The sequence below is a fragment of the Babylonia areolata genome, chromosome 19, assembly GCF_041734735.1.
Source record: "Babylonia areolata isolate BAREFJ2019XMU chromosome 19, ASM4173473v1, whole genome shotgun sequence".
NCBI lineage: Eukaryota > Metazoa > Mollusca > Gastropoda > Neogastropoda > Buccinidae > Babylonia > Babylonia areolata.
In genome coordinates, this window is record NC_134894.1 from 52231794 (window position 1) to 52247504 (window position 15711).

Here is a 15711-nt window from a genome sequence, read left to right on the forward strand (position 1 = left end):
ACAGCTTCTGCTTAAAGCGACCACTTTTGTGGATAGGGCGGTCAAGGTTTCCCCTCACAAAGGACTGAACTTTTTGAAGGGGGTTATCAGATGCCCGGAGTTGAGAGGAGTTTCTGAAGCAGAGATCAAGAGCGAGCTGTCCTCTCAGGGAGTGACCGACGTTTACAGGGTGACAGTAAGTAAGGGGTCGGACAGAGTCCCGACCAACACATTTTTCCTCACCTTCTGCTGCCCGAATGTCCCCAAGGACATACGAGTCGGATACCTGCAGGTGAACGTAAGTCTGTATGTGCCGTCCCCTCTACGGTATTTCAAGTGCCAGAAATTTGAACACGTGCGGGACCGCTGTAAGGAGGAAGAGGCGTGTGGCACCTGTTCAAAGGCGGCGCACCAGGGCGAATGCGTCAGTCCAGCCCGTTGTGCGAACTGCGGAGGCGGCCACCCGTCCTCATCTAAAGACTGCCCCACCTGGAAAAAAGAAAAAGAAATCCAGAAGGTGAAGACGGAGAAGAAAATATCTTTCTTTGAGGCACGTAAACAAGTGGAAGCCATTGCCTAAGGCGTCTTACGCTTCTGTTGTCAGACCCAGGATGGTGGACGTTGTGATCCAGACGACGTCCACATGAACGCAGACGGACGACTTACCCACACTGATAGAACCGTTGGCCTTGGGTGGAGGCGCTGTGTCCACCCCTTCCCATCCTGTATGGCAGTCCTCGGGGGCTGCTGGTCGGGAGCGGGAAGCCTCAGGCGGAGGCACGGTGTCCGCCTCCCGTCCTCCCCACCCCTCAGCCCCCCTCGTCCCGTCTGTCGTCTGCCTGCCCCTTGGGCTGGTGGGAGTGGCCAGAAACCCCCCCGTACCTCCAAAACTCAAGGAGGGGAGGGTTGCGGCCTCGGCGGGGTCAGGAAGAGCCGAGGTGGTGGATATTCCAGCTTGGTCAGAATCGGACAAGTTTTTAAGTTAAAAAAATAGATATGCGATCTTGGCCGGCCTTGAGCCACCGCAAGCAGAGGAGCAGGGTGTAGTGATGGATTATGCTGCTGCTTTATTTTTTTAACCTTTTTAATGGCAGTGATCCACTGGAACATCCGTGGGTTCTACGCCAATTTCAAGGAACTCCAGCTGCTTTGTCGTGCCTTGAAACCTTCAGTGCTGGCGCTGCAAGAGACTCTGCAAAGAGATGGCAAGGTTTTATCTCTCTCTGGTTTTAACTCCATTTTTAAACCCGCTCAACCGAAGCAAGAGGGATTGACGGGAGGTGTCGCTCTTTTTATACGCAAGTCCCTTTTATACAGTACAGTTCCTTTAAGCACCCCTTTACAGGCGGTGGCAGTCAGAGTCACACTTGGGAAAACCATCACTGTCTGCTCTCTGTACCTTCCTCCTTCCGTCTGTGTTCTGAGGCAGGACCTCATGAACCTGGTCGACCAGCTCCCACGACCGTTTCTACTGTTGGGCGACTTCAATGGCCACTCCCCGCTCTGGGGAAGTGAGATGACATCAGCCTGAGGTCTTCTTTTGGAAAACCATCTTTCTGATATGGACTTGTGCTGTCTTAACGACAAGTCACTCACTTACCTTCATCTGTCCTCTGGAAAGCTCTCGTGTTTAGATCTGTCAGTCTGCGATCCATTGTTGGTCCTGGACTACGAGTGGAGAGTGCACGACGATCTGCACGGCAGTGACCACTTTCCTGTCATCCTCCGCCCCACAGATTGGGAAGGTGACTCTCTGCCGGACTGCCTGAACTATGACAAAGCCGACTGGGGAATTTTTACCACAAAGTTAAGAGCGGAGCTGCAGGAAGAAACAGTCTTAAAAAGCAAGGACCCTGCTGACACTCTGACTCAGATTGTTTTAGATTGCGCCAAAGCAGCAATCCTATCGTCTACCTCCAAGTCTCAGATGCCAAGATTGCCCTGGTTCAACGCGGAATGTCGGGAGGCCCGTAAGTCTCGGAAGAGAGCACAACGACGCATCTTTCGGAGACCAGAGACTGATAGCGTTTGAACCCATCAACAGCTGAGGGCGAAAGCCAGGTATGTTTTTAAAAAGAGCCAGAGAAAATCATGGAGAGATTTTTGCTCTTCCTTAACCTCCAACACACCCAAGAAGAAAGTGTGGAGGGTTTTAAAAAAAATTAAGGGCAAAAACGTCTGCCCAACTTTTCATCATCTTAAACTCTCAGACGCTCTGGTCAGAGAAGAAAGCAGTTGCCAATTTGCTTGCCTCCACAATCGAACTGAAGTCATCTGCCAACAAATCTGCTCGGTTTCTCAAAACCAAAAACCTGAAAGAAAAAACACCCTGCAACTTCTCTTCCGACAACACAGAGAGCTACAACCTTCCTTTCGCTATGAATGAACTAAAATCTGCCCCTCAGACCTGCACGGATTCCTCTCCAGGAATGGACGAGGTCCATTATAAACTCTTAAAACATCTTCCCGAAACCTGTCTGGACACCCTGCTCAAAGTTTACAACCACATCTGGATCACAGGCTTTTTTCCACCCTACTGGCGGAAAGCCCTCATAATCCCGGTGCCAAAACCGGGAAAAGACCACTTGAACCCCTCCAACTACTGCCCAATAGCACTGACCAGCTGCATCTGCAAACTGATGGAGAAGATAGTCAACGGTAGACTGATGTGGAAACTAGAGACCGACGGTCTTCTGCCGAAAGAACAGTGCGATTTCCGCAAGAATCGTTCTACCGTTGACCATCTGGTTCATCTGGAAACCACTGCAAGAAATGCCTTTGTAAACAAACAGCATGTGGTGGCCATATTTTTTGACTTAGAGAAAGCTTACGATACCACCTGGAAATTTGGAATCCTCTCGGACCTGCACAAGCTCGGCTTCCGAGGACACCTGCCCCAGTTCATCCACAATTTTTTGCAAGACAGACAATTCCAGGTGAGGGTCGGCACCACACCTGTCCGACATTCACGAGCAGGAGCTGGGTGTTCTGCAAGGGAGCATTCTGTCGCCGGCTCTCTTCAGCATCAAAATTAATGACATCGTTCAGTCGGTTCAGAAGGGATCGGACAGCTCGCTGTTTGTGAACGATTTCGCCTTGTATGCAACTGGCAGCATGTATGCCAGCATCCAGCGATGGCTTCAGCTCTGCGTCAACAAAATCCAGTGTTGGGCAGAGGAGAATGGTTTCACCTTTTCGTCCTCCAAAACTGAATGTATTCATTTTCGTAACTTTCGCCAGTTCTATCTGGACCCTGAAATCCATCTGGGAAAATCCACCATCCCAGCAGTCAAGGAAACCAAATTTTTAGGGGTTGTTTTTGATCAGAAGCTGATCTTCCTGAGCCATATCAAACAGCTGAAAATATCTTGCCAAAAAGCCCTGAACATCATCCGAGTTGTGGCACACACGGGCTGGGGTGCTGATAAGAGAACTGTCTTGCACCTCTACAGAGCCCTGGTCCGGTCCAAATTGGACTACGGAAGTGTAGTATACGGCTCGGCCAGACCGTCTTACCTGAAACTGCTGGACCCTATACACCACCAAGGGCTCCGTCTCAGTCTAGGTGCATTCCGCACCACCCCTGTGCACAGCCTGTATGCAGAGGCGGGGGAACCGCCTCTCTCCAACCGCAGACTGAAGCTGACCCTAAATTATTACTTGAAACTGTTTTCTGAACTTACAAACCCTGCTTACGACGCTGTATTCAACAATCCTTTCAACAAGAAATTTAAAGACAACCCAAACTGCATCCCTCCTCTTGGACTCCGCATTCAGCCGCACATAGAAAATGCCGATCTGGATGTCGGTGGTATTTCAGATTTCTCCAAGTTCCCCGACAGCCCTCCGTGGACCTTTGGAACACCTGAGGTCCGATTCGATCTGGCCTCGTACCGTAAAGACTCCACCAGTTCTCTGGCCTACAGAACTTACTTTTTGGAACTCTGCCACAAATTTCCCACTTTTCAAAGAATCTTCACTGACGGTTCCAAGTCAGAGGACGGAGTCGCTGCATCTGCGTTCTGTCCCGCCTTTCCTGACCAGCCCTCAACGGAACACATCCTGTCTGACAGCTCAGTGTACACTGCGGAACTGACCGCACTGGTTCTGGCGGTAAAAATGGTTCTCTCTTCGAAACAAAAGAGATTCATGATCTTTTCCGACTCCTTGTCAGCCTGGAGGCGATCGCCTGCAGGAATATCACTCATCCCAAACTGCTGGAATTTTATGAAGCTTTTACTCTCGCAACGAAGAAAGGATACGAGGTTGTGTTGACATGGGTTCCTGGACATGCTGGCATTCGTGGTAACGAAAGGGCAGACCTGAGGGCCAGGGACGCTGTAAAGAAAGAATTATCCAGAGCCTTTGTACCATACACAGACATGAAGCAGAAGGTGAACACTTATGTTAAGGATCTTTGGCAAGAGGAGTGGATCACCCAGACAGACAACAAGCTCTTTCAGATCTGTCCAGACCTAAAAGAGACCCTCCCTTCGGGGGTGAAGAACAGAAAGGAGGAGTCTGTGCTGTGCAGACTGCATGCGGGGCACACTTTTTTTTACTCATTCTTACTTGTTGAAGGGGGAAGAGGCCCCTCGATGTATTCCCTGTGATGAGCCTCTCACCGTGAAACGCGTGCTCCTTGACTGTTGGGATCTGCATGACGTTAGACACAGACATTACACAGCGGTTTCTTTGAAGACCTTATTTCGTGATGTCCCTCCGTGGGCGCTGATGGACTTCTTAAAAGAAGTGAACATTTTTAACCAGATTTGAAGGTTTTAAAACTATGGAATTTTTTTTTTTAAACTTTGGAGTGGAAAGTTTGAAGTGGTGACTCGTTTTAATTGTTTTGTTTTTTTACCCTTGTAGTAGTTATTAACGCGGCAATAGCCTTGAGATGGCCTTAGTGGTCGGCAAGGCTCTAAGCACCATAATTTCATTTCATTTCATTTGGCCACAGGCCGTCGTAGAAGCGAGATTCATGGTCTTAGTGGAATGCCACAAGATCTGGCCTTCCACAGAGATGGTTCCATCACTTTTCGTTTCCTTCCAGTTTCTGGCTAAGAACCAAGACCCCGAGGTCCCTTCCCCCTCTCTGGGGGTCAGACCTTTGATATTCTTGCCCAAGATGATGAGGATAGGCATCTCTGCCCTGTTCGGTGTCTCAAATACTATTGGGATAGGTCTTGCCATAGGCGTTCTTCTCAGAGGCGTCTTCTCATCTCCCTCAATGAGAATTACAAGAAAGACATTGTTGCAGGCACTATTTCCTGCTGGGTTTCCCAAGTCATTCATAGAGTCTACTCTCATGCACACAGGGATATCAGCTGTCTTAATCCCAGAGCACACGAAGTGCGGGCCATAGCTACTTCGGCTGCTTTCCAGCACTCAGTGCCACTGCAGCATGTCTTGGAGGCAGCCTTCTGGCGGTCTGAGAATCCCTTCATCAACTTCTACCTCAGGGATTTCCGTATGACCAGGGCTGACGGTTCCAAGGGGATTTGTCGCGGCTAACACTGCTGTCTCGGTTACAAGGGCTCCCCATACGAACCAGTAGGCGTTGCCCTCCTCCATTTGCTTTAAATTCTGCATCAGTTTGACATGGTACGGTATATGACACCAAAAGGAGGAAATTGTATTATACTCCATGTTTGGTGATACATATACTTACCATGTCAAACTCGAACGCCCACCCGTCCGTCCCCGCATCTCCACCGTGGTTCTCATGGGGCATTTTCTTCGATGGCCACGGAATGATTCAGCGCTTATAGCTTTTAGAGGCGTTTGATTGGCTAAGAGCGGACCGGGCAAGACGGCTCGTCTTTTCACTGTTAGCCGCGCGAAATTTGGCCAAGCAGAGCAAACCGATAGGCCTAGTTTGCATCAGTTTGACATGGTAAGTATATGTATCACCAAACATGGAGTATAATACAAACTCCTCCTATTGCTGTGTTTGTCTTACAAAAGAAAATTATTTGTTCAGTTGGGTATTGTCTTAATCATTTTAATGAACTTTCATTCATCAGTAAAAATTCGAACATAGTTATTGTTTATCTGGCATTTTTATTTGTATAGTTGTTAATCATGCATAAAGCTGCCTCAGAAAAAAATCAATACAAGTTTCATTCAATATAAATTTGAACAGGTTATTGTTTAATTGGCTTTGTTATAATTTTTAGTTATGAATCTAATTCTTACATAATGCTGCTTTTGAACACCCTCACCCCTGCTACTCTCATTAACTCCTCACTCATTCTTCCAGAAATAAAGCATATATTAAAGATACGTTTAACTATCCTTCATTTCTGAGAAGCTGTGTTTAATGTTTGCGTATGTGTGCACCTATAACAGTTATAAACCCTAAAAACAGTATGGTTCTCAATATGGCATGGTAAAAAAAAAAAAAAAGTGCATATAAAAGCCTATCATGATACAATTCAAGTAAATGTTGGAGTTGCTGCACCGACGACAAGAAAAGAAGATAGTTGTGTTGCTGCAAAGCATCCTTTTCTTTGGAATCTAACATTCAGCATGATACCAGACATAAGTGAGACTTTTTTTTCCAGAGAAAGTTAATTGAAATAGCTAGAGCACTGGTCATATTCCAGGATTATGATAAGTAATTCATCAATATCATAAATATGGTATTGTTTTTTTTATATTTCTCTCAGGAAGTTGATGCAGTATGAAATCATGGATGAGGGAGTATACATTTACCTGTTGGATTTAATTGCCTTAGTGGTCGGTGAGGTTCTAAGCACCATAATTTGATTTGATTTGATTTGTTGAATTTAATGGCTTCCTCAGTCATAAACATTTTAACTGTTGATTTCAGCTCTATATTACAGACCTTTACAAGTACATGTGTGCTGCTTACTGAACACTCATTTGCATGTGAAATGGATTATTTTGAAACTGAAATGATCATTTTTCTGAACCATCCAGTCCTGCTTATGACAGTGTTATGAATCTTCCCTTTCAAAAGAAATTCCAAGAAAATCACTTCAGCATTCCAACCTTGGGGACATGTATTCTTTCCCACCTAGAAGATGTGGATTGTTACTTATGTTAGCCCACATTTTTGCACACTTTCAGGCAATTGAGAGAAAGCATGGCAGGGGAATGACCAGGCTTCCTTGCAGTCCCATGCTGTATCGTGCTGATGCCCCCCACGTTTACCCTCAATGTTAAAGAAAGCGTGGGCTTGTGAGAAAGTGTGGGCTAAGGCTATATCCCAAAACTTTTCAGCCTTGATATCTCAATTCATGACTTTCCTGAGTTCAGAACTTAAACCAGAATAACTATTTACAGAATCATCCAGTTTACATACATTTTTGTTGTTGTAAGGTCATATAAATTCAGATTATTGATATATCAATAACCTGTGGATGCAGAGTGACTCATTTCATGGTTGAGGGTCTCACACACACGCAGACACACATGCATATATGTATGTATATATATATATATATATAAAAAAAAATATTGTATTACTCTTTTTTTGTCACAACAGATTTCTCTTTGTGAAATTTGGGCTGCTCTCCCCAGGGAGAGCACGTCGCTACACTGAGAGTGCCACCCATTAAAAAAACTTTTTTCCTGCATGCATTTTTTTTTTCTCCAATTGAAGTGGATTTTTCTACAGAATTTTTGCCAGGGACAACCCTTTTGTTGCCGTGGGTACTTTTACGTGCGCTAAGTTCATGCTGCACACGGGACCTCGGTTTATCATCTCTTCTGAATGACCAGCATCCAGACCACCACTCAAGGTCTAGTGGAGGGGGAGAACATACTGACTGTGCTGTGATTTGAATCAGTGCATTCAGATTCTCTCGCTTTCTAGACAGACGCATTAACTCTAGGCCATCACTCCACATACATATAATGTATATTCAGAAAGCAAGGAAGAGTCTATCTCTTCCTAGGATGGCCATCATTTAGAAAAAAAAATTATCAAGCTGGTGGTTTTGCTGTTCTTTGGGTTGGAATGTCTCAGAGTGTATCCTCTTTTTCAAAATACTGTAGAAATCTTTTCTCATTCCAGCATTTTTCACACATTGTCCCCTGACCCAGGTTTCCCTTCTTTAAAGCATGTCTTCTTTTTCCAAATGTTCTATGTGAAAGATTCTAAGGTAGTTCAAATCTCCATCTGTGGGTGTTTCCAGGACTTCACATGCTGGGCAAGTTGACATTTGTGGTTTTGCGGTTCTTTGCATTACTCTTTGCATCATACACATACACATGCATGCATGCTTAAAATTCTAGCAGAGAAAGATTGTATATTCCTCAATGAGCTGATAATTCTTTCCTGAATGTTTCTTCCAGGGGTAGCCTGGGGCACTTCCAGTTACAAATACCTTGCCCATCTTCTAGAAATCTTGTGCTGGAAATTTCCTCTTTTCTTTTAATCTCTTTGTTTCTGCTATTTTCCTTTTCTTTCTGTCATCTCTTCCTTTTTATTTTCTACCTTGCAGGTCCTTTCCCCAATAATGTTTCTAGAAAGTCCTGACTATTTTGTGCCTTTTTCTGGACTTGAAAATTAGGCATTCTTACTCTTTCCCCAATGATGTTTCTAGAAAGTCCTGGCTATTTTGTGCCTTTTTCTGGACTTGAAAATTAGGCATTCTTACTATGTTCACTGAGTTTCTTTCTGTGTCTAGGATGTGTGAGTTGCCCACTGGCATTTTTTGGTTTTTGTATACTTGTTATATTATATAATTTTGCATACTATGTATATGTATGTCTGTGCTCAGGTTAATTAAAAATAACCTTTTGCAAACAATTGATGGAGAGTGGATAAGTTCCTGTGGACTACCAATACTGGGATTGCAACAAACCCAGTTGTGACTGTGTATAGCCTTTAGGGGACCCAGGATGAGACCCGTGGGAGTAATGCAGCTGAAATGCTTCAGATGATGGGATAGCAAAAAAAAAAAAAAAAAAAAAAAAAAAAAGAAGAAGAGGAGTGGTCAACATAAGAGACATTTCCTTGATTTATGTGTGAATGTGTGTACGTGTGCATACATTTCTTTTCCATGTTCCTTTCACTTTATGTTCAAGGGCATGAACATTGATGGTGTTTGCAGCCCCAATATGGCATTGTGTGGTTGGCTACAAGCAACAATGATGGTAATACTTGAACATTTGTTCCTGAAAAACCCCATTTTTCTTTTCAAATTGAGATATTCCTGATATAGTGATAGTCACATGCTTTATGTTGAATTATGTGTATTTATGTTTTGCTTTTAGTTTGATTTTTAATTAATAATTTTATATTCAGTTCTTTCGTTTTTAATTTTATATCAGTAGCACTTAACATTACTATGATATGATGGTAATGATATGCTGGTAGTAGGTGAAGTAGTAGTAGATAATGATGTATCTGTTGTTTTTCATGGTATGTCTGCTTCATTTCAGATACTTTTGTGAATATGAGCTGAACACAACACAACAAGAAATTGAGAGAATGAAAGAAAATATATTTTACATGAGCCAGTATGCTCCTGGTGGAGTAGACAGCATTTCATGGCCCATTGGTAAGTCCTGTTTTCATTAATACATTCTGTGTGATATGTACATGAACTCATCTTGAAATCTGCTTTTGTTTTACTGCTTAGTTATTTGTTTATTCTTGAGGATACAGAGGTGCACACCTTTTATCTATCTGTTTGGGATACATAACATCACATGATTTGTGCTACACATTTTGAGTGTCAGAAGCATACAGTTCAGCGTTATGAAATTTCAGTGTTTAACACATGTGGTTGTGCATTTGATTTTACTTGATATTTTGCATTTCATTCTTGGCACAGCAAATGAAACTCTTTATTAATTATTTAATATATCTTTGTTAATCTGATAGGAAATTAGGTGTGCATTCAAAGGTTTGTCACTCACACCACATAGTCTCTCAGCCTGCAGTCAAGTCTGACATACATATGAACATGACAAAAGTTATAACTTAAAAGTGAAAAGCTGAATTAAAACTTGTAAGTAAGAAAACATAACAACTTGATTTATCACACAGTAAAAGAAATTTTGTATTTTCAAGAAAAACTAGGAAACACTATTTCCAAATAAGAGACACTATGATAAATTTATGATCATATTATAAATTCTTCAATGTCAGTTACTGTTTTAAAAATATCACAATCTTGTGAGCCATAAAAGAAATATGTTCAAATAATAATAATAATAATAATGGTACTTATATAGCGCTAAATCTTGTGCATAAACAAATCAAAGCGCTTTCGCACCAGTCATTCTCACGCAAGCATAACTCTAAAACTGAAAAAAAAACAAAAAACAACAACAAAAAACACCAACTAAAAAGACAAGGAAGAGGCAGGGAAGGGAGGCTATTTTGGGAAGAGGTGGGTTTTAAGGCCAGACTTGAAAGAGCTGAGTGTGGAGACTTGACGAAGCGAAAGAGGAAGTTCATTCCAATTGCAAGGTCCAGAGACAGAGAAAGAACGGTGGCCAACAGTCGAGAGTTTGAATCTGGGTATGTGTAAGTGGAGTGGATCTGAAGCTGATCGCAGTGAGCGAGATGGAGTGTAGAGGTGAAGGCAGCCACAGAGATAGGAAGGGGCTGATTTGTGAATACATTTGTAGCATAGAGTGCTGATCTTGTACTTTATTCGGTGTGAGACAGGGAGCCAGTGGAGATGTTGCAAAAGAGGAGTGGTGTGCTCAGATCTTTTCTTTCTGAGGACGAGTCGGGCAGCAGAATTTTGTATGCGCTGAAGGGATTGAATGGATGAAGCAGGCAAACCAGACAATAGAGAGTTACAGTAGTCAAGGCGAGAGAGAATGAGAGAAACGACAAGTCTAGATGTTGCGTCAGTGGACAGATATTTCTGGATGGAACTGATGCGCCGCAGTTGACAGTAGCAGGATTGACATGTCTGATTGATAAATGTTTGCATGGACAGTGTGTTGTCAAGGACAACGCCGAGGTTCCTGACTGAAGTGGACAGAGGGATGGATGTACTGCCAAGTTTGATTGTATTAGTTGTAATGGAAGAGAGTTTTTGTTTAGTTCCTATATCATTGCTTCAGTTTTGTCCGCGTTCAATTGTAACTTATTTAGAGTCATCCAATTTTGAATATCCAGGAAGCAGTTAGATGTTTCTTGCAAGAGCGACAACAGTTTTTCAGGTGTATCACTCTTCTGGAGTTGAGTGTCATCAGCATAAGAATGATGACTGACATTATGGCGGTTGATAATTTCAGCGAGAGGAGCAGTGTACAGTGTGAAGAGCACTGGGCCTAAAACAGATCCCTGTGGGACTCCATGTTCAATTTTAACGGGTTCAGACTGGAAATTATCAACAATGACAGACTGGAATCGATCAGTGAGATAAGATTTGAACCAGTTTAGAACAGTGCCGTTGATACCAAATGTAAAATGAAGACGGGAAAGAAGGATTGAATGGTCTATCGTGTCAAAGGCGGCTGACAAGTCGAGAAGAGTGAGAAGGGAGATCTGTCCTGAGTCGGACGCTAGCAGTAGGTTATTCAGGATGTGGAGGAGAGTGGTTTCAGTGCTGTGGTCAGCACGATAGGCAGACTGAAATGGGTGGATGAGATTGTTGAAACAAAGGTGATTGTTGAGCTGCTTCAGGACGGCTTTTTCAAGGAGTTTGGACAGGAATGGAAGATTAGAAACTGGTCGATAGTTTTTCAAAATGTTTGCGTCAAGGTTGGATTTCTTCAGAAGAGGCCGGACTATTGCAGTTTTGAAAGTGGATAGAACCGTTCCAGTGAGAAGGGATGAGTTGACAATGTTGGTGATTGTGGGGAGAAGCTGTGAGACACACTGAGAAAAAACAGAGGCTGGTATAGGATCGAGCTCACAGGATTTTATTGTCATTTCTTTGAGGATTTCATGGACATCTGTTTCAGTTAATGGATTAAAGGAATGGAGAGGAGTGCCGTTGAATTGAGGATCAGGATGAGTAGGTTGGAAAGGCATTTGGTCTAAGATGGTACGAATATTCTGGACTTTGTCAAAAAAGAAAGAGGAAAAGACATTGGGGAGTTCAGACAAAGTGTAGGCAGATGGAAGAGGAGTCTTTTTTGCAGTGCCGAGAAGATTTGACATGATAGTGTAAAGAGATTTGGTGGATGTGGCATCGAGAACTTGAGAAGAAAAGAAGTTTGTCTTCGCTGATGAGATCATATGTTTGACTTTATTTATTTGTTTTCGGAAGATTTGATTGTGGACTTTCAGTTTTGTTGATCGCCATCGCCGTTCCAATTGGCGACGTTTGCGTTTTGCAAGTCGAATGTCTTGTGTGTACCACGGGGCGGAAGGTCTATCAGGGAGCATGCGGGTAGTGGGGGGTGCATGTTCATCCAGCAGTTGAGAGAGGACAGAGTTGTAGTGTGTAGAGACATTGGTGTGGGAAGAAATTTTGGAAAGGCGTTCAGCAGCTTGAGAAGAAAAAGTGTTAATGTTGATGGATTTCAGGTTGCGACGAGTAACGGATTTTTTGGTTCTGGTAGGTTTTGAAATATTAAGCAAGAATAATACAGCAGAATGGTCGGAAGAGAGTTCGTCAGTTACAGTCACTGACGCAATCATAGCATCAGAGTCACGTGTGATGAGCCAGTCCAACGTATGGCCAGATCTGTGTGTTGGTTCTGTAACGAGCTGAGAGAGAGAATGATTGGACAGAGATAGACATAGGCGTTTGACATCAGAGGAAGTTTGGTTGTTGAAATGAAAATTGAAGTCTCCGAGGATGATAAGTTTGCCAGAACGAAGGGTGTAGTAATCAAGTAATGTTCGGAACTCATCGTGAAACAGAGAAGACGTTAGGTTATTTTTACGACTAGGAGGAGGACGATAGAGACAACAGAAGATGATTGAGTGACCGGGAACATTGAGAGTGACTTCGAGCATTTCAAAAGTGTTATGTGGAAAGGCATGGTTATGGGAGAAGGAAAGGGAAGACTCCAAGATATTTCTATAGACGATGGCGATGCCACCTCCACGAGACAGTTGAGGAAGTCACTTGGTTTTGTATCCAGGGGGGGTCAGTTGTTTAATTTTGGGTTCGTGACCTTGTAATTTCAACCAGGTTTCAGTGAGAAATACGATATCAAAATTATTTTCAAAAATATAATCAGAAATATAGTCAGTCTTTTGATCAGGGCAGACAGATTGAGCATTGAACAGGCAGGCATGAAAGAGATCAGGGGCAGGCTGTGAGAAATCTAAAGGTGAAGCAGGTGAGTCAGACAGACAGGCAACGGAAGGAGACGATGGTGACTGAGCAGTGGAGGACAGTGGGAAGGCAGAGAAAGGTCCGGGAGTTGAGACAGGTGTGGAAGGGGTAGAAAGCAGACCAGGGCCAATCACGGGAAATACACCACATTTTGGAACAGTGTCAGAAAGGACAGTGTCACAGGAAGTAAAGGAGTCAGCTTGAACATGAGTGTTGAGGTTGTCGTTGACAGTCACAGCAACAGCAGGGCTGACATCGGAGACAGGACGATCAGTGCTGGGGACAGAGATCCACAAACGGCGAAGTCTGCCTGCTCTGGTTCCTCTTTTTGTCTTTGCTCTGCCGATGCCCAGGCTGATTATGCGCTGCGTTGTGTCATCGTGTCGTCGGAATTGTTTTTGCCATGATATATTTGACAGCAACGCTTTGATGAAATTGACGTTTTCCATGGTGACAGTTGTAGTGCGAGAGCAGAGGTCGGACGGTAAGAGAGGGCAGGGCACGTGAAAAACGGAAAGTATAGTTGACAGGACGAAGGCGGTCGCTGATGCGATAACGAGGGTACGGTGAGTTGCATTCATTGAAGTAAATTTGAAAATTGAAACACTGTTATTATAAAATTGTTCTAAAAAGCAAATAAATATGATAAAACTGTTCCGACCTTAGATGTCCTGGAAATACGACGCACACACACATATAAAAAATGTCCAGATTAAAACAGGGAAAGCACAGATTAAACACAAAAAAGGCAGAGGCCAACACAGTGCAGCCAGTGGGCGCAAGGGCAGGTTACTCTTTTCAAATGGAAACATAAGAACACTGATTTTAGAATAAGAAATTCTATTCCAAATTATTAGAAAATATTAGAATTGCAGGAACAGCAGGTCTACTTAAAACCTAATATTTAACAAATATGTGAACATCCACTTTTATAAACTTGTAAGGCCATTTACTGCCGTGTGTAAAGCACTTAAAAAACAACTACCATTTAACACTGTCCACACCATCTTGAAATTACTGGAAAAAATCTCTACTTTTATATTGCTTTTTAATTTCTGACCATTTTCTTGTTTTCCTATCATTTCATCCTTTGCCATTTTCTGCCTTGCTGGTCCATTCACACACACACAGACACAGACACACACACACACACACACATATATTTTTTTTCTTTTCTTTTAGAAAGCCTTGAATAATTTTAAAAAAACACACCCTTTTCTGGACTCAGTAGTTGGCCATTTTTTCTGTTTGCATTCTTTCTTTTAACCTAAGACTTGTGAGTTGCCTACTGACATTTGTGTTTTGTTTTGTTTGCTTTTCATGATTATTTTTTGTTTTATGTAAAATTATATTTGTTTTCAGATTATTTAACCAGTTGAGTGCCTATAGTATAAGACGTCTGCTGATGTCCTGCAAAAAGTGTTGCTGTAATGCTTGAAAGACATCCACTGACATCCTGCATCTATTACAATTTTTCCTTTATCAGAGTTTGGTTCAGTGAACTCAAACAGAATCTGAATGGTTAGTTTAGGCCTTTCACATCCAACTGCGGATGAGGGGTAACTGCATAATCAGGTGTCCTCGCAAATGACGACAGCCTTGATGAGTGTTCGAAGCAATTTCTTGGCAAGTTTTGGCTCAGTTTTGATGCAGATTTTTGCACTTTATGTAGTGAAAAGCCGTTGAGTGTGTCAACATGGCTGTCAGAACATACAATACAAAAGAGGTGGCTAGAATTTTGTTTGATTTTGCGCACAACATTGACAAATGCAACTACAAAAACGTGATAGAAAACGAAAGAAATGTTGTTGATCAACTGAAAAGTGATTCTTGTTATCCTGATGATGATTACATGCTACATGGTAATCATGTCATGTGTCATGTCAGAAGTGGGTGTAGAAAAAACTAAATATTTTAGCTTGAAAACTTCATTTTTGGGTTTTCATATACTATGAAACCATCCAGATGAAATGTTCAACTTCAAGCCAAAGTATTGTTTATAGTGAGTTTTTGTGTTGCAAGATTGTGTGTTGGTGTTTGCGTGGGAGGGTGTGTGTGGGGGTGTATGTGAGTGGTTATGTATATTGTTCATATTTAAAACAGCGTGATAGTGCAGGAAACAACATAACTGCATGTGGTTGTTAATATTTTAGCATATATTTGCTGTTTTAGCACTATTTCCACTCATAGAATAAACAAACTTGAATTTTCTTCTGTTCTTTTGATTATTTTCTGTGTATTTTTTTTCTGTAAATCTGAGTTATATTCTGATTGGGAGTTATCTCATCCTGTCAACATTGATGTCATAATATTTTTTCTCCATTCATTTTCCTTCAAGAAAACATACTTTTACATAATTTTGAGCATAATTTTTATGATTTGTTTTATAGAGGTTGGTGATTATTTTGCAAAAATCACAAAGAGTTCAGAATTGAAAGCGTATTGTGTCTGGATTATCAACATACTAATTAGATGAGCATAGGTCAGGTGGAGG

The 15711-nt window shown here is 42.5% G+C and overlaps 1 protein-coding gene across 1 annotated transcript in view; it reads left to right on the forward strand.

Annotated features, from left to right (window-relative positions):
* Positions 1 to 15711, forward strand: part of LOC143293833 (chondroitin sulfate synthase 2-like) — a 78423-nt gene that overhangs the window by 15583 nt on the left and 47129 nt on the right. Inside the window, exon 5 of the mRNA XM_076605114.1 lies at positions 9400 to 9518. Coding sequence (XP_076461229.1) covers positions 9400 to 9518 — 119 coding nt within the window. The remainder of the gene's footprint in view (positions 1 to 9399; positions 9519 to 15711) is intronic.